At 58.1% G+C, this 20,472-nt stretch overlaps 6 protein-coding genes across 6 annotated transcripts; 4 read left to right on the forward strand and 2 right to left on the reverse strand.

The window, feature by feature from the left end:
• Positions 1-2,367: 2,367 nt before the first annotated feature.
• Positions 2,368-3,000, reverse strand: SCHCODRAFT_02267631 (uncharacterized protein). Its single transcript, XM_050342230.1, has one exon. It carries the CDS (start codon positions 2,928-2,930, stop codon positions 2,409-2,411), a length of 522 nt encoding a protein of 173 aa, XP_050200656.1. The 5' UTR covers positions 2,931-3,000; the 3' UTR covers positions 2,368-2,408.
• A 381-nt stretch (positions 3,001-3,381) lies between these two features.
• Positions 3,382-4,045, reverse strand: SCHCODRAFT_02623531 (uncharacterized protein). The gene has a single exon (XM_050345184.1). It carries the CDS (start codon positions 3,719-3,721, stop codon positions 3,470-3,472), a length of 252 nt encoding a protein of 83 aa, XP_050200657.1. The 5' UTR covers positions 3,722-4,045; the 3' UTR covers positions 3,382-3,469.
• A 2,355-nt stretch (positions 4,046-6,400) lies between these two features.
• Positions 6,401-8,949, forward strand: SCHCODRAFT_02623538 (uncharacterized protein). The gene is made up of 4 exons (XM_003036755.2): positions 6,401-6,580; positions 6,631-6,781; positions 6,838-8,452; positions 8,505-8,949. The coding sequence occupies exons 1-4, from the start codon at positions 6,453-6,455 to the stop codon at positions 8,543-8,545; spliced, it is 1,935 nt and encodes a 644-aa protein (XP_003036801.2). The 5' UTR covers positions 6,401-6,452; the 3' UTR covers positions 8,546-8,949.
• An 895-nt stretch (positions 8,950-9,844) lies between these two features.
• SCHCODRAFT_02688063 (uncharacterized protein) lies at positions 9,845-10,506 on the forward strand (the record flags this gene model as incomplete). Its single annotated transcript, XM_050346805.1, has 4 exons — positions 9,845-10,069; positions 10,116-10,158; positions 10,217-10,442; positions 10,470-10,506. 4 exons carry the CDS (start codon positions 9,845-9,847, stop codon positions 10,504-10,506), a joined length of 531 nt encoding a protein of 176 aa, XP_050200658.1.
• A 3,813-nt stretch (positions 10,507-14,319) lies between these two features.
• On the forward strand, positions 14,320-17,105 carry SCHCODRAFT_02623551 (Pkinase-domain-containing protein). The gene is made up of 6 exons (XM_003036756.2): positions 14,320-15,463; positions 15,512-15,811; positions 15,864-15,970; positions 16,026-16,092; positions 16,145-16,233; positions 16,283-17,105. Exons 1-6 carry the CDS (start codon positions 14,572-14,574, stop codon positions 16,754-16,756), a joined length of 1,929 nt encoding a protein of 642 aa, XP_003036802.2. The 5' UTR covers positions 14,320-14,571; the 3' UTR covers positions 16,757-17,105.
• A 198-nt stretch (positions 17,106-17,303) lies between these two features.
• SCHCODRAFT_02540071 (uncharacterized protein) lies at positions 17,304-20,170 on the forward strand. Its single transcript, XM_003036757.2, has 8 exons — positions 17,304-17,467; positions 17,521-17,565; positions 17,622-17,666; positions 17,722-17,787; positions 17,844-17,980; positions 18,032-18,112; positions 18,164-19,607; positions 19,660-20,170. Exons 1-8 carry the CDS (start codon positions 17,406-17,408, stop codon positions 20,060-20,062), a joined length of 2,283 nt encoding a protein of 760 aa, XP_003036803.1. The 5' UTR covers positions 17,304-17,405; the 3' UTR covers positions 20,063-20,170.
• Positions 20,171-20,472: the final 302 nt, after the last annotated feature.

A 20,472-nucleotide genomic window follows, 5' to 3' on the forward strand; every position in this document is an offset into this window, starting at 1 on the left:
TCGGTTTCTGGATCTCACTTTCCACTGTCCTTACCTCCCACTCGTTCGCATCTCACCGTCGTCTCACTCCATCTAGTCACGCTCGCTCGCTATCTCTCTCATCTCTCATCCATCCATGGACATGCACCTCGTACCCGCATGGACATATCCATTACCTAGTACTCCCAGCATGTTACTTAGGGCATCTTGCAGTGTATGATCACAGTCTGGGGACTTTCTTTTTCGCTTTGGCTTCGGGATACCGTATCAATGTGCATACGATGACTGACAGGATTTGGCCGGGTGTGAGTGTGCATAAAGCCCTGTTGAAGCCGTGAAAGAAGGATTGGCGCGAAGCCAAGGTCGCCGGACAGCAACTCTATTGTGGCGCTTGACAAACTCCCCGCTGGGGTTGACGTGGGCGACAGCGCTCGCCTGCTACTTGTCAACCATGCCAACAGCCGTCTTAGTCTTCCTCATGTAAACCAGAAGGTCCGGTTCGCGCTAGCAATAGAAAAAGCTGAACTTTATGGCAGCTAGCATTAGCCCCAAATGGGACGCGCTCCTTGTTGTCCGGATCGAATCTTTTCATTATGTGTTGTCGGGCTAGAAGCTCAGAATTCCGGACGTGCATCATCGGACGTTGCGTCGACGTTGACAGAAGAAGCCGACGATACTTGTTTCATGTCCAGCTACCCAATTCGGAAGGCCTTGTTCTTGAAAGGGCTAGGTTGATTCTCGACCATCGCAGCTCCGTCCCTTCCCAGACCCTTCCCGTACTTTGAGGCGACTGAAAAGCGGCCTCCCGCACCCCGCCAGCACATCGATGGTTGCCGTGAGTCACGCATGCAGCTTTCGCATCTTGACAAACATGCTACGGCAGTACTCTGCCTGCAAAACTCCGCGAACATGGATTGTGGCGCACCCCAATGACGAGAGTCGGCCCATCCGATGGACCGAAGGGAGGGTATACGTACGATATGTTCAGGATCATGTCCGCGTCGTCAGAACAAAGGAGGGGGTATCGGAACCCTGGACTGGACACGGGCTCCCATGCACGTAAGCGCGAATGAGCACAGATGGCGAGTGCTGGCCCGGTCGCTGATGCTATCGATCAGCGGGTGGGGGGCTGCATTGACGACTTGTTGACAACGGGGGAACGGGCAGCTCGGGATAAGGCCAGGGATTGGTATTGAGTGTGCCGTAAGCTGGGTAGAGGAAGCAGGAGTTACTTCAGAACCTGGGAGCCCTTCAAGTGTGGCGCACCTCTTCTCCTCTTCTCCCTCTTCTTGATTCACCTTCTCCGATTCTGAGCCATTGGGACCGTCGTTGCGACAGGAATGAGCGGAGGCCCGCGCTTGTAGCTTGAGGAGGAGGTCGTAATCGCGATAGAGCAGAGTACACGCGTGCGATACGACGGACTTGCGCTTGAGTTACGCCACAGGTGGACCAGGGTAGCGGGGAGATGGGGAAACCCACGCAGATCGCCTACCGAGGGAAAGGCCTAGGGTGCGCCCGTAATAAGCTTGCTTGCGGACCGGCTTCCTGCATCTTCCGCGAAACTAGGCTTTCCAGCAAGAAAAATCTACCAAGGGTCGACAAAGGGTCTCCGAGGTTGCAGGAGTCGTTGGCGCCTAGCTTAACTGCGCCCAAACGCGCGCAGCGGACTACGACACAGTGATAGTCGACGGTAGGAGACAAGGAATACGCAAAATAGGCTTAAGCACCCCGTCGGGGTCCCGTTAATGGAGAAGCTCAGAAGCAGCGACGGTCAGAAAAGCGTTTCCTCTCTAGGACAATGACGGAAGCCTTCCTCGATAAAGAGAAGACGCCCGTTGACTCCGGTCTCGCCACGACCCTGCAGCGCTCGTCATCGTACCCCGCGGGACGCGGACGGGGTCCACCGTCTCATCGCCGTGGGCTGGGGCGGTACTTTGGCGTGCCGGCGGCAGATGCACTGCAGCGGTCAGGGAGCGGTCACCTGATAGTTGAACTTACAGCGAAGACGAATGCCCTCGAATTTTGAGTCCAGTGTCGTCTGCGAGGACCCTCAGCGGGGGCGGGGTGACCATCCTCCCGGTCCCGCGTTCACGCCAGGTAGTAATGTGCACTCCACTCGTGCGGTCGTCCCGGGCTCTGAGGAACAGAACATTGGGCAATCTGGACGTGCGGGTGTACGGTTGGTGGAGGGCCTAGTCATGCAAGTCCCTGCAGCGGAGCACGTTGATAAGGCGTCAGCTTGTGAGCGGGCGATGGCAGACGACTCACGAGGGTCGAAATACGCTAGGATAATGTTTTTTCACCATGCGGTCCAGGCGTCCCCCGCAGGTTTATTGCACCCCAGGTAGGAGCGCGTAGGCGCGCTGGGCAGAGACAAGCGCCCCCTCCCACGTCGCGTTTAACAGGACACGAGCGAGGAGAGTTGCCCGTCAGTGATCATGCGCTGGCCAAGACGCTGTCTCGCATGAAGGGATAAACGACGGACGCAGTCTCCTGACCACGTCCGTCATTCCGGCCTCTGAACATGCAGCCGATGGGTGGATGATGTGCGGTGAGGGCGCAGGCCCCAGTCTCTTGCGCAAGTGATGAACAAAGGTCGACAGCGCCGATAATCCGCTCGTTGCGATGACACGAGGTGCGCGGTTGTGGTGGCTGTTGGCGTGGCGATCCACCAAGCGCCAACGATCTCGCACCGCAACGACTGTCGCTCTCCCGCCCCCCTTTCCGCCCCCGACTCCGAAAATTGGTCCCAGATTGGTTTTCCACCAAAAGCTTCCGCTACGAGCTAACCTCCGGGAAACCCTCCGTGAGAGACCGTGCGGTCGTAAGGCGTCCGTCCCGCTTGTCCGCCCCCACAACTCCCAGTAAAAAAGCAAAAGCCCGAAGAAACTGTGTCTAGATGAGCACAGGGAGGGTGCCCGCTGACCAGCGTACGCATAAGCCAGCATCATTGTCGAGTAGACCGGCCACGAGAGCGGTGTCGGGAGTCCATCACCCCGGTGAAATAAACGAGGAATTGAATTTCCTCTTCACAGAACGGATCAAAAGGCTCATTTATGCCCATTTGGGCAGAAATATGGACATCTGACTTTCGACGCGTTTGCTTCCGGGGGCCAGAAATTCGCGAGGATGGCCAGCCTTCAGTCTTCTCGAGGACTCGCGCCCGCAAAGCGACGTCCTTTTTGGAACAGTATATTGTCAGTCACATCATAGGGACCGGCCTCGAAGAACCAGGAATATCAGGGCAATCACAAAAAGAAGGAATATAGGATTACTTCAGATCGTCGACGGTCACGCTTATCTTGCCACGCGTCGGCGCGCCACAATATGTGGGGAACGCGGCGCGTGTCTCGCCGTACGAGTTGAACGCGTACGCCCTTCGCCTGTGAACGCGATTCCGGACGATAACGCTAGGGTTGACTCATGGCTTGTTTTCCTCACGACTGCTATGTATACGCCCCGGGGCGCCTTTCATATCGATCGTGCTACTCTATCGTCCGCGCCGAGCACCCTGCGGCGCTTGGGAGAGAGGGGGTGGTGGGATTTGGGGAGGCTGAGCACGCCTCTGCGGCGCCCGCGACTGGCTGGCGGGGGCCATCGATAGGTCGGCCGCCCCCGAGGGTGGGCTCGCGGCCCGCAGGACAGGCGCAGAAAGCGTGTAGGACGCGTGCGATCCGACTTGTGTGGCGGCGCACTGGATCAGCGCGCTGCTGCCACTGGCTGCATCCAACACCCGCATCATGTCAATCGACAACGGCGCGAGCCCCGGGATTTGCTGATGAGCGGAAGTACCCTTGTTATTGCACACGTACTCGTAAAAGAACCGAATAACAGTGATGTGCTGGGGATGGCCTTTGAGGACCTCCGGATGAGCAGACGGGGCAGGCGCGCGCCTACGTGCTGGCAGAAAATGCCTGCTGGCACCCACTAAATTCGCGCGACGCCACAAAGCGAGGCGCGCAGTGCAGGAACGCGCTGTACGTACCCTCGCAAAGGTGGCGTATACATCAAACGTAGGCGCTGCCGCTCCCGAGATCGACCTGTCAAGGAACAGAGCTTGTCTGACGCCCCACGAAGCTGACGCTGCCTAAAGCCCGAGGCCGCAAAGTCTCGCGGGAAGCCCGGCAATACACGTCGAAGCGCTGGAAGAGAAGCGCGCTGAGGGCGTCCGCCAGGGCGAGAGGGCGCACGGCGGGGGCGGAAGCGTCGGGTGCGTCATGAGGACATGCAATGGCTGTCTCAGGTGGGGGAGTGTATGGAGCGCCTCTGTGTGTGCTCGCGGGAGGAGAGGTAAGCTTGTCGCGACGCAGGGAGGCGGCGGCGTCGCGAACGGTCGTGCGAGGCAGTTGTGGTCCGGGGGCGAAAAAGCGGGTCGCCGAAGACGGGGCAGATGGTTGAGCAGGACACATAGCCGCCAAACAGCGAATGTCGACGGTTGCATGCGCGTAGGATCACCACTGAAAGGTGAAGGGTCTTGGAGCCGTCCGTGTACAATTCAGGAGTGGAGAGGAAGGAAGATAGGCGTCATTTGTGCGCTCCACGTACCTTGCTCACAAAGTCTTCGACTTCGAGAACCCCGCAGCCTATGTAGTCTGTCAGAAAAAAATATGAACGCATGAGCAGACTTTGAGGCACGACTTCACCCATATTTCTCGGCCCCGAAATACGCCAGAGCGAAGCGAGACCAGCAGCTGGAGTGAAACGAGCCGTCCAGTTGAAACGTACGTTCTCGGAAAAGGAAACTGTCGACGGCTGGTTGGGGGGAGTATCGTATCATTACGCTCCGAGGCTACAGAGCGTTGGCAGAGCGGCTACATGTTGGGGTACCGCACAAGAAAATTCCGCTACAACTGGCAGGATCGGGGCGCGTGTTGTACTATTGCCGAGACACGATCTGCGTCTTGCACCTTTCCTACCTTGGGTACTAGGAAGGTGCGCCTTCTTGTCGTCGTCGTCGTACGTTGAGGAGGAAGCGGGTAACCCGTCGCCTTCACGACCTATCCGTCGAATTTTTTTGACGGCGTGCCGATGGGAGACGCGGGCCACAAAATATGGATAAATTGATTGTGGCCAGGGAAGAAGGAAAAAGTATAGCCCTTGAACGAGGTAAACATGGGGATCTACTCACGTACATAATCGCAGGCGGGGATGACGTGCAGGGAAATTATGTTGCCACCGGACGCAGAACAGAGCGGACGGATAACTGAGCGGGACGCATGTGACGGCGAGACTGGGGCTGGCCGCCGAGGCCCGCTGGAGGGCCGCCAGAGGATGCAGCATCGATCCGGGGAAAGGGGCGGCTGCAGGATCACGCGGGCTCTCACAGCGCTGCATCCTCGGTAGTCCCGAGTTAGCCACGCCCCAGGACGCAGAGGGCTCGAGTAGGACATGTACGGGCCCGGAATGCGGAGACGAGAAAACGCAATCAGACGAACAGCGCAGATCACGCTGTCTGATGACCAGCGGCGGTGTAGAGGCAGTACCCTGGGCTCAGGCGGATTGAGGGTGCTGGACCGCAATGATGCTGAGCTGGAGAGCTTGTGCAGGCAGTTAGCATCACAGGAACGCATGGATTGGCTGATATGGAGGGTGGAAGTGCGCGCGGGGAGACGAGTGACGCGAGAGGCAAGTCCCGCTGGAGTTAGGTGACTCACCGAAAGCGGTAGGAGGGAGTCGTCATTTTTTCTATTGTCGGGAGCGGCGATTCCGAGAGAAATCAGTATTTTGCTGGCGGGTGACCGACGGTGTCGCGCTACAGGAGCAGGTGAATCCCCGGTTCATGGACGAGGCGGTAGCAGCTGGCAACGTCGAGCCGTGGCTTACGGACGAGCAGAAGGACGCGAGTAGAGCAGAGTGTGCGTGCCGCAACCGCCGGGATCGAGGACGAGAGGCGGCCCGCACGTTGGCGACACAGTTGTCAGTTGGAAGATTCGGAGGGGGAGTACGGGAACGATAAGCGTGGTTCCGGGATATACGCGCTCTGCATTGCAGGGTGTCCGGCGTGGGTGCGTGCGAACGGCTGCGAGAATGAATAGAGGGAGGGTACGAGAGTGCGTTAGGGTGGGCGAAAGCAGCTAGCGGCTGGCTGATGTGACGTGGGAGGGCTAGCGCGCTAGGCTGCCCGAGAACTGCTACGTGCAAAACGTGTCACGGGGAGCGCGACGTGCAGCAGAGCCCGGCCAGAGCTCTCGAGCTGGGTGCGGGCTCTGAGCTGGGTGCGGGGCTGGGTGCGGACGCGTGCTCGCGGGGGCACATGGGCGAAGGAGTGGGCTGGGGTCCTTGCTTGGCTATATTTAGGTGTATCTGGCCGAGGCGCCGTGGGCCGACGGAGGATCTGTAGATGAGGGCTATCCCCATTGGTTAAATCCGTGATAGCATACTGGCGATTTCAGTTTCTGCCGCCGAGCGTCCCATCAATCCTGCCATTTGGGTTCAGTCCTCGGGCCCTCTTATAGACTCCCTTTGCGCACGCCATGGGTGATCTCTACCCGCCCTCCTCTGCGCCCCCCATGTCCGCAACCTCAGAAGAGAACAACGACCGCCCGAAGGATCTCAAGGAGGGCGCGAAGCCCCAGGCGACCTTCCTCACCAAGCTCTATGCGTGCGTCCCCGCCGCCGCCGTCCTCCCCGTCCCCCGCTGACGCGTCCCAGCCTCCTCGAGCGCCCAGAGAATCACCACATGATTCGCTGGGACGACGCCGGCGAGCACATCATCGTCGAGCGTCCGGAGCAGCTGGCCCTGCACGTCCTTCCCTCCATTTACCGTCAGTCGCGCTTCGCGAGCTTCTCTCGGCAACTCAACGTGCGTTCCCGCTCCGCGCTTCTCGTCTTCTTCACTTTGTCTGACTGGCTCTGCAGATCTATGGCTTCATGCGCAAGGTCAATCTGCGCAACGTCGACCCCGCCATCGACGACCCCGACGCCTCCACATGGTCCCACCCCACCCTCAATCGCCACTCCCCGCCGGAGGTGGTGGCCAACTTCAAGAGACGCGTTCCTCCCCGTCTCCCCAAGCCGCGAAAGCGCGACCAGCAGGAGCTGCACAGTATCCCCCCGCCGCGCTCCGCGATGGGCATGGGCCCCGCACCACCCGCGCTTTCCATGCTGCCTCAAAAGCCGTTGCACGGCAGGCCCCGTGGCTTTTCCTCCCCTGGCTCCTTCCACCCCAATCCGAACGGCTCATGGGATTCCCCGTACCGCGGAAACCATCTCCCACCGCTGACGGTGCCCCAATCATCGTACATTCAGCCGGCGGACCACTCGCCCATCTATCCGTCGTCTCAGTACTACGATAGTCCATCTGCGGCGCCATGGAGTCAGTCGTACAACTCAACATCATCATCCCTATCATCCCTCCTGAACCCCTCCTACCCGGCGTCGCGTCCCAATCCGACCATTAACACCTCTTATTTCCCTATGGATCAACACACGTCGGCGCCTGCAAGCATGTCGACTGATTCTCGGCCTCCCACCGGATACGGCATGACATCGTCCTCCCTGACAAGTATCTCGAGCATCTCCGGTTACAGCTCCAGGCCGGGCTCCTCGCAGCGCCGTCTGTCGCCAGAAAGTCCCTCGCACTCGAGGGAACGTCGACAGCGCAGCCACAGCCACGCCATGCACCCGTATCCCACGCCGTACACGGACGTCCAGCGACCGTCGACAGGCTCGTACGACCGCGCGTCGAACAGCCCGATGTACGATACGCAGCGTCCGTCCACTAGCCCTGCGCCGATGGACCAGTACGAGGACTCGAGGCGTGGCATGATCCAGCTCCCGTCTCTGCCTGCTGCCACGCGCGGCGCCATGATGGACCTCCCGCCGCCGGTGCGCTCGATGGAGTCGCGGTCGCAATTACAGCCGCCGCGCATATCCTCGACAGGGCGTCTTGACAGCTTCTCGCGCATCGAGCCCTTGTCGTCGATGTCTCGTATGGACGGTCTGCACGTGCCTTCGCGCGGCGACTATTCCTACGGGAGCGCGGGCGACAACTTCGCCTTCAACGCGCCGAGCGGCGGTCAGGACATGGCCCAGCCGGATTTTGCCTATAACCCACTGGACAACACACCGCCCACGTCCAGTGCGGGTTTTAACCAGGGCGCCCAGACGGTGGGGAGTGGCAGCGCGTACACGCCGTCGCACAGCACGCCGAACTCGAGCGGGCCGTACACCCCCAACGGCTACGACAGCTCGACGACGTACCCGGCGAACGGTGGCTACCCGACGCACCCGCCATCAAGCGCCGCGAGCTACGATCCGCCGCACTCCAGTCACGGCTACGAGTCGCACGGGACGTACGCGGACGGCTACCACCCTCCGGGCTCGAGCGGCGGCTACACGCCGAATCCGGGGACGTACCAGAACGGAGCGAACGCGCCGTACGACCCGCCGCACTCGAGCGGCGGCTTCGACTCGAACACGTCAGGATTTGCGTCGCGGCCGGGAACCGCTGAGACGGGTGTCAATGGACGACGTACGTGCCGGACGCCGGATATCGCGACTTGTGAAGCTCATCTTCGATCCAGTCTCTCCAGAGTTCGGGTTTAGCGTGCCCACCATCAGCTGAGCGGCCGTTCTCGTCACCGGCTGCAAATCCCGGATCGTCCTCGCCCCCGTCTTGTTCGTCGACATGTTTTGCTGCTTGCTCTACCGCCTGGACTGTGGACTGCTCGGCCCCCTTAGCTACGTGCGGGTGTTGGTCATCGTTCTTTTTTGTTTCGTGATTATGCGCATTAGTAGTCGCTGCTCTTCTATCGATACCACCGGTTACCTGGGATCTCAGTTGGACCGTTCCTAATCTCGTTGTTTGTCTTGCACGTATATACAACTTCATTGCCATCCCCCTTCATCTTCCTCGCATTTTCCTTGTTCGTGACTTATTTCACGCTCGTGCTCATCACCCAAAGGCTTCTCAATCTGTATACTGATAATACCCTTGATTTCAATGCATCGCCGCTTATAGACTCGCAATGTCTTGCTTGTTCTGAGAGAGAACGGAGGATGGTGAGGTCCGATGGGAAATCGCAAGTCTTCCGCGTCACGCGTTATGTTGAAGTTCAACATGAGATCGTGAGAAAAAGGTCACGCCGACGTCTCAGCTCAAGAGCCGAACTCGTTGGGCTCTCTAGCAACCCACGTTTCGACCTTCTCCTCCGCAAGCGTCAAGCACGCTCGGGATTCGCGCAAGATGTAGACTCCTAGAAGGCCACAAACGTCGCCGGAGCGAGACTAGCTCTGTATCAAGGGACTTTACTAGTCGGGGCTTCAACGTGATCCCATGATGTCCGATTTATTTTCTGCATAGATTGCAGGGCGTTCATCGCCCCGACCTCAGTTATCATGATGTTGATAACGCGCTTAATGGGCGTCCGCATGTCCGCCATGAGGGTAAACCTCGTAAGTCCATCCTTTGAGATCATTATAAGCATACGTTGACCAGTCATGGGCCAGTCCGCAGGGGAATAACACAGCAGGGTGCTTGCTTTAAGCGACAGCGGTCAAGTGCGCGCACAACGTGGGCTATGGCGTACACTGTCCTCGAGGGCTCGTGACGGTTGTACGTTTGCATACAATGAGGCGCGTCCGATTTTTGTGCGCTCGCGACATTCATCCATGAATTACCACCGCTGTCATGTTCAGACCTAGGCGTCCTTCCAGCCGCGGTAGCGGCGCCATCTAGCCGTCCTCCCCTCCAGCGGGCTCGATCAGATGTACGGGCTGCATCTCATCGTGAGTCCGTCAGCCTCTGCGTGCATTATCCGCGCGCTTTTCCCACTTTGGCTGATGCAGAGGGGCAGCGGGACACAGCTGCTGACGGTTATACCCACTCTACGCCGTTGGTTTTCTGGACTCACGCCGTCCATCGATGCCCCTCGCGCGCCTGTCTCGCGTCCTGTGGGAGCGTGACCCCGCCGCACATGTTATGCGCGCGGCGCGCCATAGGGTGTGGCCCGGGGTAGGCCCCCCGGAGGACGCCGAGTTGCGCTCTTCAATGTTCTACCGTGATCGACACGTCAATATAGGCCTTGTCTTCAGAGCTCTCACCCTCGATTTCTGCTGGCGAGAGGCGCGTATTGGCTCGCGGACTCTTGTGAACAATGCCGGCATTGACTCGGACCGCCTTACTCAACGAGTAGGTAAATATGACCAGTCGAGCGGACTCGATAAGCCCCCAGGTGAGTCCTGTCCCTCCCCCTCGATTCGTTGTGTCCGCATGTTGCTCAACATCCCCAGCCAGGTCCTCAACAATGGCGCATCCCGATGGGTTTGTGGCGCGCGGCAGAACGCCCCCACGTGTTAAAGATGGCGGGAGATGCGCAGCGGCTGTGCTCCTTCGTCGTGGCCTTCGACGTCTCCGATAATTGCAAGCTCTCCGACCGTCCAGGAACGCTAAAATACATGAAGTTTTCGGACGTGCTACCAGCCTTTCATGGTCTCTTGTTTTGTGCTAAGCGCCGCCTCATGTAATCCGCGTGCTCGACGTGCGTAAGCGCACCCTTTTCCGTGTTTATCCTCCGGAGTCTATAGACGAGCACGGATACTGCCTGGGTACGTAGACTGTTCTATTGATCGTGCTGTGATTAGGAAGGATGACGGACATGATCTTCAGCGTCTGACTTGCAAAGGATCTCGCCTCAGTACTGCCTTCTCGTGTTCTTTCACACAAACTTGGGTAACGAGAGCTCGTCAAAGGTCTTGTCGGCCCGCAGGGAAGATTCCATTGTTTAGCGTGAGTCACCCTACCCCAGGGACTCACGACACCGCTCTTGAGTGTGAAGATCGGATGGTCCGGATATCGGCGAGAGCATCATGAGAACAGGACCACGCTACTAACGCAGCGCTCTCCCGTCCGTGATACTATGAAGTACGTACGCCGCTTCGATTTCACTCTTCCGAAAGATCAACATTGGGTGCTGATATGGCGCCAAGGCTTCTCATTCTGTCCGAAGGCGCTGCTGCTGCACGGAAGTAGTCGACGGCCTGGCATGTTGTCCGTCCGTCTGGGATAGCGCGCCTGCTAAAGGGGCACTCCGGGGCCGGCAGTACGATCCATTCAGTCATTTGCCTCAATCCGGATGGTCAGTGCTCCGTACTATGTCTTGTGGTGCTCGTATTCATGTCCTACAGGCCGAGGCCAACTTTATCAAGCCAGCACGCTCGCGGCGACACGGCCTATGTTGGCCCTACGCTCCCGTCCGCCAGCTGGGTGGCGCCTAGCTAGCTTAGTCGATATGCTGTTTACTCGGCTCGGCGGAAGTTCGTGCCCTCCAGGAGGGAAAAGCGCTCCGTCCCTCTCGGGCAGCGTGACGTGAAGGCCTCACCTCATCGCGCCCCGAATTGATAGGTATGCTCGAAAGCACCGCTTCGGCGCCTTCTCGTCTAGCCACTTCGCAGCTGGACAGTTCGCGCACTGCATGCGATGATGCCTTCGACCACAAGCGGTGCGAGGCTCGTTTTTTAAAGCTGGAACTGACTCCTCAGGCCTCAGGCTCCAGAGCGTCGGGCTCTTTGTCCCACTACTCACTGCCGACTTACCGTACATACCCTTTCACGGAGCACCCTCTTTGTTACGTAGGTTTGACGGTACTTGCCGGCAGGGTTCATCGACAGGCGCACCTGTTGATGGGCACCAATAATGCATATGAAGTAGCATGATGTAGATGAACTGGTATGATGTCTTCCCGCTCATTTCCAGTTTGCTCAGCGCGAGGGTCCGACCGGGCTGTCCTTCCCATCACAACGTATTCCCGTTCATCAAATGAACATCGATTTGAACTCAGCCGCTATCTGTTACTGCGAGCGTACTCAGGCTTAGCCTCTGCGCGGGAAGTATGAACGGGCGTGGACCCCGAAATCCAACTCCGCGCAACTGTCCATGATATTGATTTTCCCTTGATTTGCGGCTGAAATTATGCCACAAAATCCATTGTCGAGCAACTCAGCCCGCGATGTCTTCCCTTGGTAGGCCGTGTGCACGAGGCGTATGATAGGCAAAGAGACTCGCTAGAATAAATAAGAAGCGCTGTGAGAGGCGCCGGCTACCCTGGGTAACGTGGGTGTGGCACGAAAGCAGAGCAGTGGCCCTGCGTCGTCCAGAAAAGGAGGGCAGCGGAAAGAGAGTATACTCTACTCACGGACGTAGTATGCACCGCGCAGGCCTCCCTGCGTTGACCACGCGGTTGACTGAAGGTTATGGTCCATTGCGGTTACACGGGTCAGATATTGCGCAGGAGCCAGCGATTCGGAGGTGCCAGACCTTTCTGCGCACATCCCCAACCAAGCCTATGCGTTGATGAGCAGGTGGGTCTGTGAAGATGAACGCGATTGACCTACCTGGACCTATTGGTTCACGGTAATTTGTAGTGGTGCATTTTGAGACTCCAGGCTTGTTCATGGCGGCGTTACTTGGGTGTAGATATGGCCTACGCGAGCCAAAGGTCCGTCTGCGACGTAAGGTCGGATGAATGAGTGGCATGGCGCAAGCTGGGCACCAGCCCGCGTCCAGCTGGCACCGCAGAGCACCTCAATGCTCCCGGTCGCCCTCGGGCGCGGACGGAGCAACTGCTGAGTACGATTGCACGGTCGCGTTATCGTTGAGGCGGAGAAGCGTGCGCGTTATACTGGGCGGGGCTGCTGGGGCGGCCGGTGTAATCGTCGGGAGAAATCCGATATTCTTAGCTGAGGATGCAATGTTCGGGGGCGCGCAGGTGGGAAGCAGAAGGGCGCACGAGCCTTCTGGTGGGAGCGGCCTCGCCGTAGGCACGGATCTGCGAGCGTCGGCGGCGAAGGGCTTGCGGGCCTGGCTGAGGAGAGACAAGTGAATGAGGGACGACGTGAGTGACTTGATAGGCTGCGTTGTCAGCGTATGCAGAGGAGGACGGCGGCCGGGTGCCCGTCAGCAGTACGCACTGCTGCGCCCCTGGACAGGAATTCATGGGAAACAATGCAAGTGAACAATGGGCAGCACACCGCAAACCTGCGGATGGAAGGACTCGCCCTACAGCCCCGCATCCCTCTCCCAAACGGAGACGATGTCAGACTAGCTGCTGACATCGATTCTTTGATCTGATAAGGGGCGTCATAGAGGAAGAGAAGGCAGCGCACGGAAGAGGGACGCTGTGCTCACTTCTTCACTAGGAACGCCCCGGTCCTGTCATCTGATATGGTCCGAGCAACGGTCCGCATCCGTAGTTCGAGCCTGGGTGTTGCGCTTGGTGCGAGAACGTTCGCGAGGCAGCGTAGATGGCTGAGAGGAAAACAACTGACCTCATTATGCGGTGCTGGCCGTAGGTGCGCCACAAATTGGTTGGCCCTGCCCTGGGATGTGAACTGCGCGGAAAATGGCACGCGCGGGCGCGTAGGGAGTTAGTCGTGAGAAGGGCGCCTTCCTCACGCAAAAGGACCTTGCAACACGCCTCTGCGGCGGTTATAGACAGGAATCATTGCCCAAGGCCAGTAGCCGCCATGGAACTGCATACAGGGAGCAGACCCCTGCGCGCGTGCCCTGCGTAGTCGTGCTGTAGAATCGCTTCGACGAGAAGACGTACGTCCTGCAGGCATGTCGGTGAGGCGCATGTCATCGGCGCGAAGGGCCATCAACACTGCTGGAGCGTCTGCTGGAGCGACATTGCTAAACTTGTTCAGGATGCTGAGCAAAATTTCCTGCTGCAAGACTATGGCCCGTATACTCACAGCGCATTGACGCCGCGCGCTTTACACGACCACCTTGGCGATCGGCGTCGGATTATTGGATTACAGCTGGTGTCGAGGACTCACCAGGAGAAAGAAAGAAAACACGAGAAGAGTCAGGGAATTTTCTGTGACGGCACGTTCCGAGATGTCCACTCGCTGCAGATAGATGACATGCAATAACAGCTCAAGTAAGTTGGCACCTTGCCAAAGCCTTACTCATGCATGGGTCATCCACAGAGGCGCGCGCCTAAGTGCGACAAAGATACGGCATGTTTTCCACGTTGGTGTTATCTGTGAGATGTGATAGGGATGGTTAGGGATATTAGAGGCGTCGAACAAAATTCTTGATACGTACTACCACTCAACTATGAATTGAGGCGCAGCTGCTGTTACTTCGACCAGCTTCTTAACGGAGCATGCTGTTAGATCTACCACGAAGCAATGTGGGAAGTACGAGTCTTTCCCTCACAGCTACGATGCGCTTCAGCGCCTTCGTACAGCTTACTGACGCTGGGCGGCTTTTGGTCTAGACAGGATCGCATTTGGCCAAGTCAAGCGCCGATCTAGCGGCTTCTGCGACGGTGTGATGATTTGCTGGGCGCTGCTGAGAAGTACGAAGAGTGCACTGTTATGAAGAACGAGGAAGACAGACAAGGCGGGTCGAGTACAGCAGGACACATAAAAGGGTCGCACATGAGGAGGGGAAGTTGAACAAGACAGGCGTGACAGAGCCATCACTCCGTGCATCAGCAGGGTCGCGAGCTTACATAAGTAAGCAGTCTAGAGCCAAAACCAATATCTTGCCCAGCTCCTCAGCATCTTTGCTCACCGCCGCCACGGACAACGACGAAGGACGACGCAGAGGAACACGCACGGAGAACGACTCAGACGGACAGTCGAATGCAGGAATCCGCATCCACCACCACCGAGTCGGCGTCCTCACCGCGTATTCAACCACCCACATCACCCTCGTCCTCGAGCTCGGGCTGGAAGAGATTCACTAGACTCGCATCCGCCTCTACCTCCAACCTCGGTGGCAAAAAACACGACAAGACCCCACGTCTTGAACCCGCGTCGCTCTTTCCTTCCGCCAACGGCCAGACGAACGGCTTGTCCGCTCCGTCCAATCGCAGCGAAAGCTTCAGCAGCGCCGGCACATCTTCCCCAGTCGTTACCTCCACTCCCGAAATGGCCACGTCGCCCACCACACCGTCCAGGTCCCGGACGAAGTCCTCCCACCATTTATCCGCCTCCTCCAAGCAAAAGGTGCCCCAGACTGCATCACCGTACACGACGCGTACTCCAACCGCTGGAGGCCCGCTGTCCACGACGAAGAGCATGACACGCTTCATACGACGCGTTGCCTCCGCGCCAAACGCGAAGGGCCTCTTCAAGTCGGCCTCCAGCTCACAGCTGTCGGGAAGTACGACCAAGAACGGCTTGCTCTCGCCCGGTCTTCACGACGGATTCACAAGTCCGAAGGACTCGAGCAAGGGCAAGCGGAGCGGCGGGAAGCTCAGTACTGGCGACTCGCTGGAGACCATATCTAGCTCAGGGAGCTCGCACTACGGGAAGAACGGCAAGACCGTTGACTCGAACGGTAACCTCTCGCCGCAGACTGGCGAGAACGGCAAGGCCTTCAGGCGAACCTATTCGAGCAACTCGATCAAGGTTCGCCAGGTCGAAGTCGGCCCTTCAAGCTTCGTGAAGCTGAAGATGCTGGGGAAGGGCGACGTGGGGAAGGTATACCTTGTACGGGAGAAGAAGTCGTCGAAGCTGTTCGCGATGAAGGGTGCGTCGCCGACTCATGGTACTTTGTCTCTTGCTCATGATTCCGTAGTTCTCTCAAAGAAGGAGATGATCGAGCGCAAGAAGATCAAGCGTGCTCTCACCGAGCAGGAGATCCTTGCTACCGCGAACCATCCCTTCATCGTCACCCTGCATCACAGCTTCCAGTCAGAAGGCTACCTGTACTTCTGCATGGAATACTGCATGGGCGGCGAGTTTTTCCGCGCACTACAGACACGACCAGGGAAGTGCCTACCGGAGGACGGGTCCCGTTTCTATGCTGCAGAGGTCGTCGCGGCGTTGGAATATCTCCATCTCAACGGCTTTATCTATCGAGATCTGAAGCCTGAAAGTGCGTAGTTACCTCACATACCGCCGTATGTCGTCTGACCTGTGCTTCTCAGATATCTTGTTGCACCAGAGCGGTCACATCATGCTTTCGGACTTCGATCTCGCTAAGCAGTCCAAGGAGCCTCCCTCATTACCGGGCATGATTCACGAACCGAACGGGGTGCGTTACAGCTTGACGACCGCCGTCTTCGAGGCTGACGTTGCTTCTCTACTAGATACCATTAGTAGACACAATGTCCTGCACCGCCAACTTCCGCACCAATTCATTCGTCGGGACCGAAGGTACGGCTCTCTGTACATGCTCTCTTGCATGCACTACTGATCGGACGTTAAGAGTACATTGCTCCGGAGGTCATCGCAGCCCAAGGACATACCGCGGCTGTCGATTGGTGGACTTTAGGCATCTTGATTTACGAGATGATCGTGCGTATAGTCTACTGGGGTGTATAGCGAGCGCTTATGATCCTTCCAGTATGCCACGACTCCGTTCAAGGGCTCCGAGCGCGACGTGACATTCGACAACATCCGCATGATACCTGTGCACTTCCGCGAACAACCCAAAGTCAGCTCGTCTGGCAAGGACGTCATTACGCGCTTGCTGGACAAGAACGAGAAGACACGGCTCGGCTCTCGCTCTGGTGCGAGTGAGGTCAAGCAGCACAAGTGGTTCTCCAAGATCAACTGGGGCCTCTTGCGACATACCCGCCCGCCCATCGTGCCGACCAGCAGCAACGGCGTCGACGCTGTCAACTTCCGGACGATGAAGGAGTCGACGTCTCTCCACCTCGAAGACGAGCATGTCAAGGGCAGCGCACAAATAGTGGGCGTTGCTGGCGCTGGTTACGTCGGCACCCCTGGGCTCGGACCAGCTGACGACGGTCTCGATAAGGAGAAGGACCTCTTCGGCGCGTTCAATAGCGTCACCCTGCACCACGATGGCGAATAGCCGGGTATGGCTGCCACCCCTCGCTCCATCCCTGTATCTATCTTCTCTCGTGGGACACTCGGAGGTCACTCGTTGGTTGTTTCGGTTACTCACTCGACGTCGCTCTTTCATCTTTTATTCTCTCTGCTCCTCGCTTTCACACCATATATACTCTGCTTGCCCTGCACATTGTCATCTTCATCTCTTGCCACCGTCCTTCACATCAAGCACGTTACCCTAGTTAGATTGTGCGCGAACTGTAACCTATAGTCCTTAGCATACCTATTATACTGATGGCGGTTATTCAGCGCTTTCCGCCACCCAACTGCGCACGCGAGGGTGATAGCAGAGATATGGATAGCGCTGCGACGATACTTGAACACGTCGACGTCGTTCGGGGGCAGTCCGACGGACGTTGTACGGAAGGCCGAGTCCGCCGAAGAACGGTTCAAGGCGGGCGGCGAGGGCGACGTTGTGGGTCCAGTCCATCAATTCGCACGGTCGGTGGTCCAATCCCGCGCCAGCGATTCCCAAATCCGACTGGCCCGAAGACGGGCCTCGGGCGGCCGACCGAGCTCCGACGCCTCTGCCATTGATCGTCGTTGTCTATAATAACTCTGCGGCGAACGCATATCCAGTCATCCTCGTTTCCCCCTCTGCTCTCACCACCATGCCGACCGCTGTACCTGCACCGCGTACTCTGTACGACAAGATCTGGGACGACCACGTCGTGTGCGCGATTTTATGCAGGAAGTAGACCACGGGCGCTAATCTTTCGTCTGCAGTGATGCCAGCAAGGACGATGGGCTATCGCTCATCTACATTGACCGGTGCGTCCTCGAAATTGCTTGTGTGCGCGAGGGGGAGGCTGACAGTGTCTGCGCAGTCACTTGGTTCACGAAGTTACGAGCCCACAGGCGTTCGAGGGACTGCAAGTCGATTTTACCCCGCATCCCGCTAGTTGTCGCTGACATTACGTCGATCAGGAGGACTGCAGGTCGCCCAGTCCGCCGCCCTGACTGCACGCTAGCCACAGTGGACCACAACATTCCGTGCGTTATCAGCCTCCATTTGTACGGAGGAAGTATGCTGAGACACGAATATACAGGACTGTATCACGCAAGAACCTTACGACTGTTGAGGCCTTCATCGAGGAGCCTGATTCGCGCGCGCAATGTGTTGCGCTCGAGGACAATGTCAAGGAGTTTGGCCTGACCTACTTTGGGATGAAGGATCGGCGACAGGGTGCGTCCAAGCTGCTCTGAGATAGACTGACCAGTGCTGATCGAGACTTAGGTATCGTTCACATCATCGGGCCTGAGCAGGGCTTCACTCTCCCTGGTATCACCTGCGTGTGCGGTGACTCCCATACATCCAGTATGTGCTTCCTCTGGACCGCAGCTTACGTGAAACTTATCTACTTCCTAGCCCACGGTGCTTTCGGTGCCCTTGCCTTCGGTATCGGTACCTCGGAAGTCGAGCATGTCCTCGCCACCCAGACGCTGCTGCAGAAGAAGGCGAAGAACATGCGCATCACCGTCGACGGTGAGCTACACGAGGGCGTCACCTCCAAGGATGTTATCCTTCACATTATTGGCATCATCGGCACCGCTGGTGGTACTGGCTGCGTCATCGAGTATGCCGGCTCAGTCTTCCGCGGCTTCAGCATGGAGGCGCGCATGAGCGTCTGCAACATGAGTATCGAGGCGGGTGCTCGTGCAGGCATGGTCGCCCCGGACGAGATCACCTTCGAGTACCTCAAGGGCCGCCCCCTCGCGCCGCAGGGCGAGGAGTGGGACCGCGCCGTCGCGTACTGGCGCACGCTCAAGTCGGACGAGGGCGCGACGTTCGACCACGAGATCGTCATCGACGCCGCCGACATTGTGCCCACTGTGACGTGGGGCACGTCCCCACAGGATGTCGTCCCCATCACCGGCGTCGTTCCCGACCCGTCGAAGTTCGAGGACCCGGTGAAGCGCACGTCGGGCGAGCGCTCGCTCAAGTACATGGGCCTGACGCCGAACACGCCCATGCAGGAGATCCCTGTCGACAAGGTGTTCATTGGATCCTGCACGAACAGCCGTATCGAGGACTTGCGCTCTGCGGCGCGGATCGTCATCGCTGCTGGTCCCGAGGCGCACGTCGCGCCCAACGTCCATGCAATGATCGTTCCGGGTTCGGGTCTCATCAAGCAACAGGCGGAGGCGGAAGGTCTGCAGGCGATCTTCGAGCGCGCAGGATTCGACTGGCGCGAGGCTGGCTGCTCGATGTGCTTGGGTATGAACCCTGACCAGCTCGCACCAGGAGAGCGCTGCGCCAGCACCAGCAACCGCAACTTCGAGGGTCGCCAGGGTTCTGGCGGTCGAACTCATCTTATGAGCCCGGCTATGGCCGCTGCTGCTGCGCTCGCCGGCAAGCTTGTCGACGTCAGGAAATACCTGGGTGCTGCCGAGGACAAGACGACCTCGGCAAAGCTGAAGATCACCAGCGCCTTCGACTTCCTCGACCCGCCTCAGGCGCCGCCTGCGCCAGTTCTTCCCATACAAACTACCGCATCGTCTTCGTCTACCGAGCTCCCGCCAGCCGAGAGCCCATCTGGTGTGGAGAAATTCACCGTACTGAAGGGTATCGCGGCGCCGCTGCACATTGAGAACGTCGACACGGATATGATCATCCCGAAGCAGTTCCTGAAAACGCTGAAGCGCACGGGTCTCGCGAACGCTCTGTTCTTCACGCTGCGTAAGGACCCGGTGACGGGGCAGGACACGGATTTCATCCTCAACCGCGAACCGTATAACAAGGCAAAGATCATGGTCTGCACTGGGAAGAACTTTGGCTGCGGTAGCTCGCGTGAGCACGCGCCTTGGAGTTTGTGAGTGGACGCCATCTGTGTGACCATCCTTCCTTGCTAACTTCGTGTGTAGGAAAGACTTCGGGATCAAGTGCATCATCGCACCCAGTTTCGCGGACATCTTCCGCAATAACTCAATGCAGAATGGCATGCTCCCCGTCGCCATCCCGCAAGAAGACTGCATCGAGCTCGCGAAGGACGCAGAGGCCGGCCTCGAGCTCGAAGTCGACCTCGAGAAAGAGGAGATCCGCCGACCGAACGGTCAGCCGCCAGTCAAGTTCTCCACGGATCCCTTCCGGCGACACTGCCTGCTGAACGGCCTCGACGACATCGCGCTCACGATGCAGCGCAAGTCGCAGATCGAGACGTTTGAGAAACGAAGGAGTGAGGTGTGGCCGTGGCTGGATGGGTTCGGGTACAAGGGCAAGATTGCAGTGCCGGCGGTGAGGGCGCCCAAGAAGAAGATGGACTGGTAAACTTGTAGCATACGTACTTGTAACTTGCATACACTCGCAAAATTGTATATCTATCCGCAAACGAGCTGTCGACTTCAGCTTTTGTCCGTGCCAATGACACCACAAAAGAACATATACAAGCTCGACAGCTCTTCCTGATGAGCTGGTCAATGTTCAAAAAATCATCAGGAAAATTGGGGAGGAAAACCTGTAGGACTTTCCAGACGTGTATGGGAGGCCCGGTGGATCAGGGCAGCATGAAATGTGATTTAGTGGTGCTGAACAGACAAAAGGCGCGGCCTGAGTGGGAATAGGAAAACCTTTATGTAGGTTAAATGTATAGGATTCAATGTATTAGACGACCTTACGGTGTGAGATGGAAGCACGCTGAGGCAACGACGAGCAAGTCGAACCGTGACCAGTGCGGTGAC

Source organism: Schizophyllum commune, assembly GCF_000143185.2.
Source record: "Schizophyllum commune H4-8 unplaced genomic scaffold SCHCOscaffold_5, whole genome shotgun sequence".
Classification (NCBI taxonomy): Eukaryota; Fungi; Basidiomycota; class Agaricomycetes; order Agaricales; family Schizophyllaceae; genus Schizophyllum; species Schizophyllum commune.

Excerpts from the sequence above, each read along its gene's own strand:
- SCHCODRAFT_02540071 (XM_003036757.2), top strand. The coding sequence starts at position 17,406 with ATGCCGACCGCTGTACCTGCACCGCGTACTCTGTACGACAAGATCTGG. Across the intron at positions 17,468-17,520 it reads ATCTGGGACGACCACGTCGT|TGATGCCAGCAAGGACGATG; the intron begins GTGCGCGATTTT and ends TTTCGTCTGCAG. Across the intron at positions 18,113-18,163 it reads CGGTGACTCCCATACATCCA|CCCACGGTGCTTTCGGTGCC; the intron begins GTATGTGCTTCC and ends TCTACTTCCTAG.
- SCHCODRAFT_02267631 (XM_050342230.1), bottom strand. The coding sequence starts at position 2,930 with ATGATGCTGGCTTATGCGTACGCTGGTCAGCGGGCACCCTCCCTGTGC.
- SCHCODRAFT_02623551 (XM_003036756.2), top strand. The coding sequence starts at position 14,572 with ATGCAGGAATCCGCATCCACCACCACCGAGTCGGCGTCCTCACCGCGT. Across the intron at positions 15,464-15,511 it reads GAAGCTGTTCGCGATGAAGG|TTCTCTCAAAGAAGGAGATG; the intron begins GTGCGTCGCCGA and ends ATGATTCCGTAG. Across the intron at positions 16,234-16,282 it reads TCTTGATTTACGAGATGATC|TATGCCACGACTCCGTTCAA; the intron begins GTGCGTATAGTC and ends TGATCCTTCCAG.
- SCHCODRAFT_02623538 (XM_003036755.2), top strand. The coding sequence starts at position 6,453 with ATGGGTGATCTCTACCCGCCCTCCTCTGCGCCCCCCATGTCCGCAACC. Across the intron at positions 6,581-6,630 it reads TTCCTCACCAAGCTCTATGC|CCTCCTCGAGCGCCCAGAGA; the intron begins GTGCGTCCCCGC and ends GACGCGTCCCAG. Across the intron at positions 6,782-6,837 it reads GCTTCTCTCGGCAACTCAAC|ATCTATGGCTTCATGCGCAA; the intron begins GTGCGTTCCCGC and ends CTGGCTCTGCAG.
- SCHCODRAFT_02623531 (XM_050345184.1), bottom strand. The coding sequence starts at position 3,721 with ATGATGCGGGTGTTGGATGCAGCCAGTGGCAGCAGCGCGCTGATCCAG.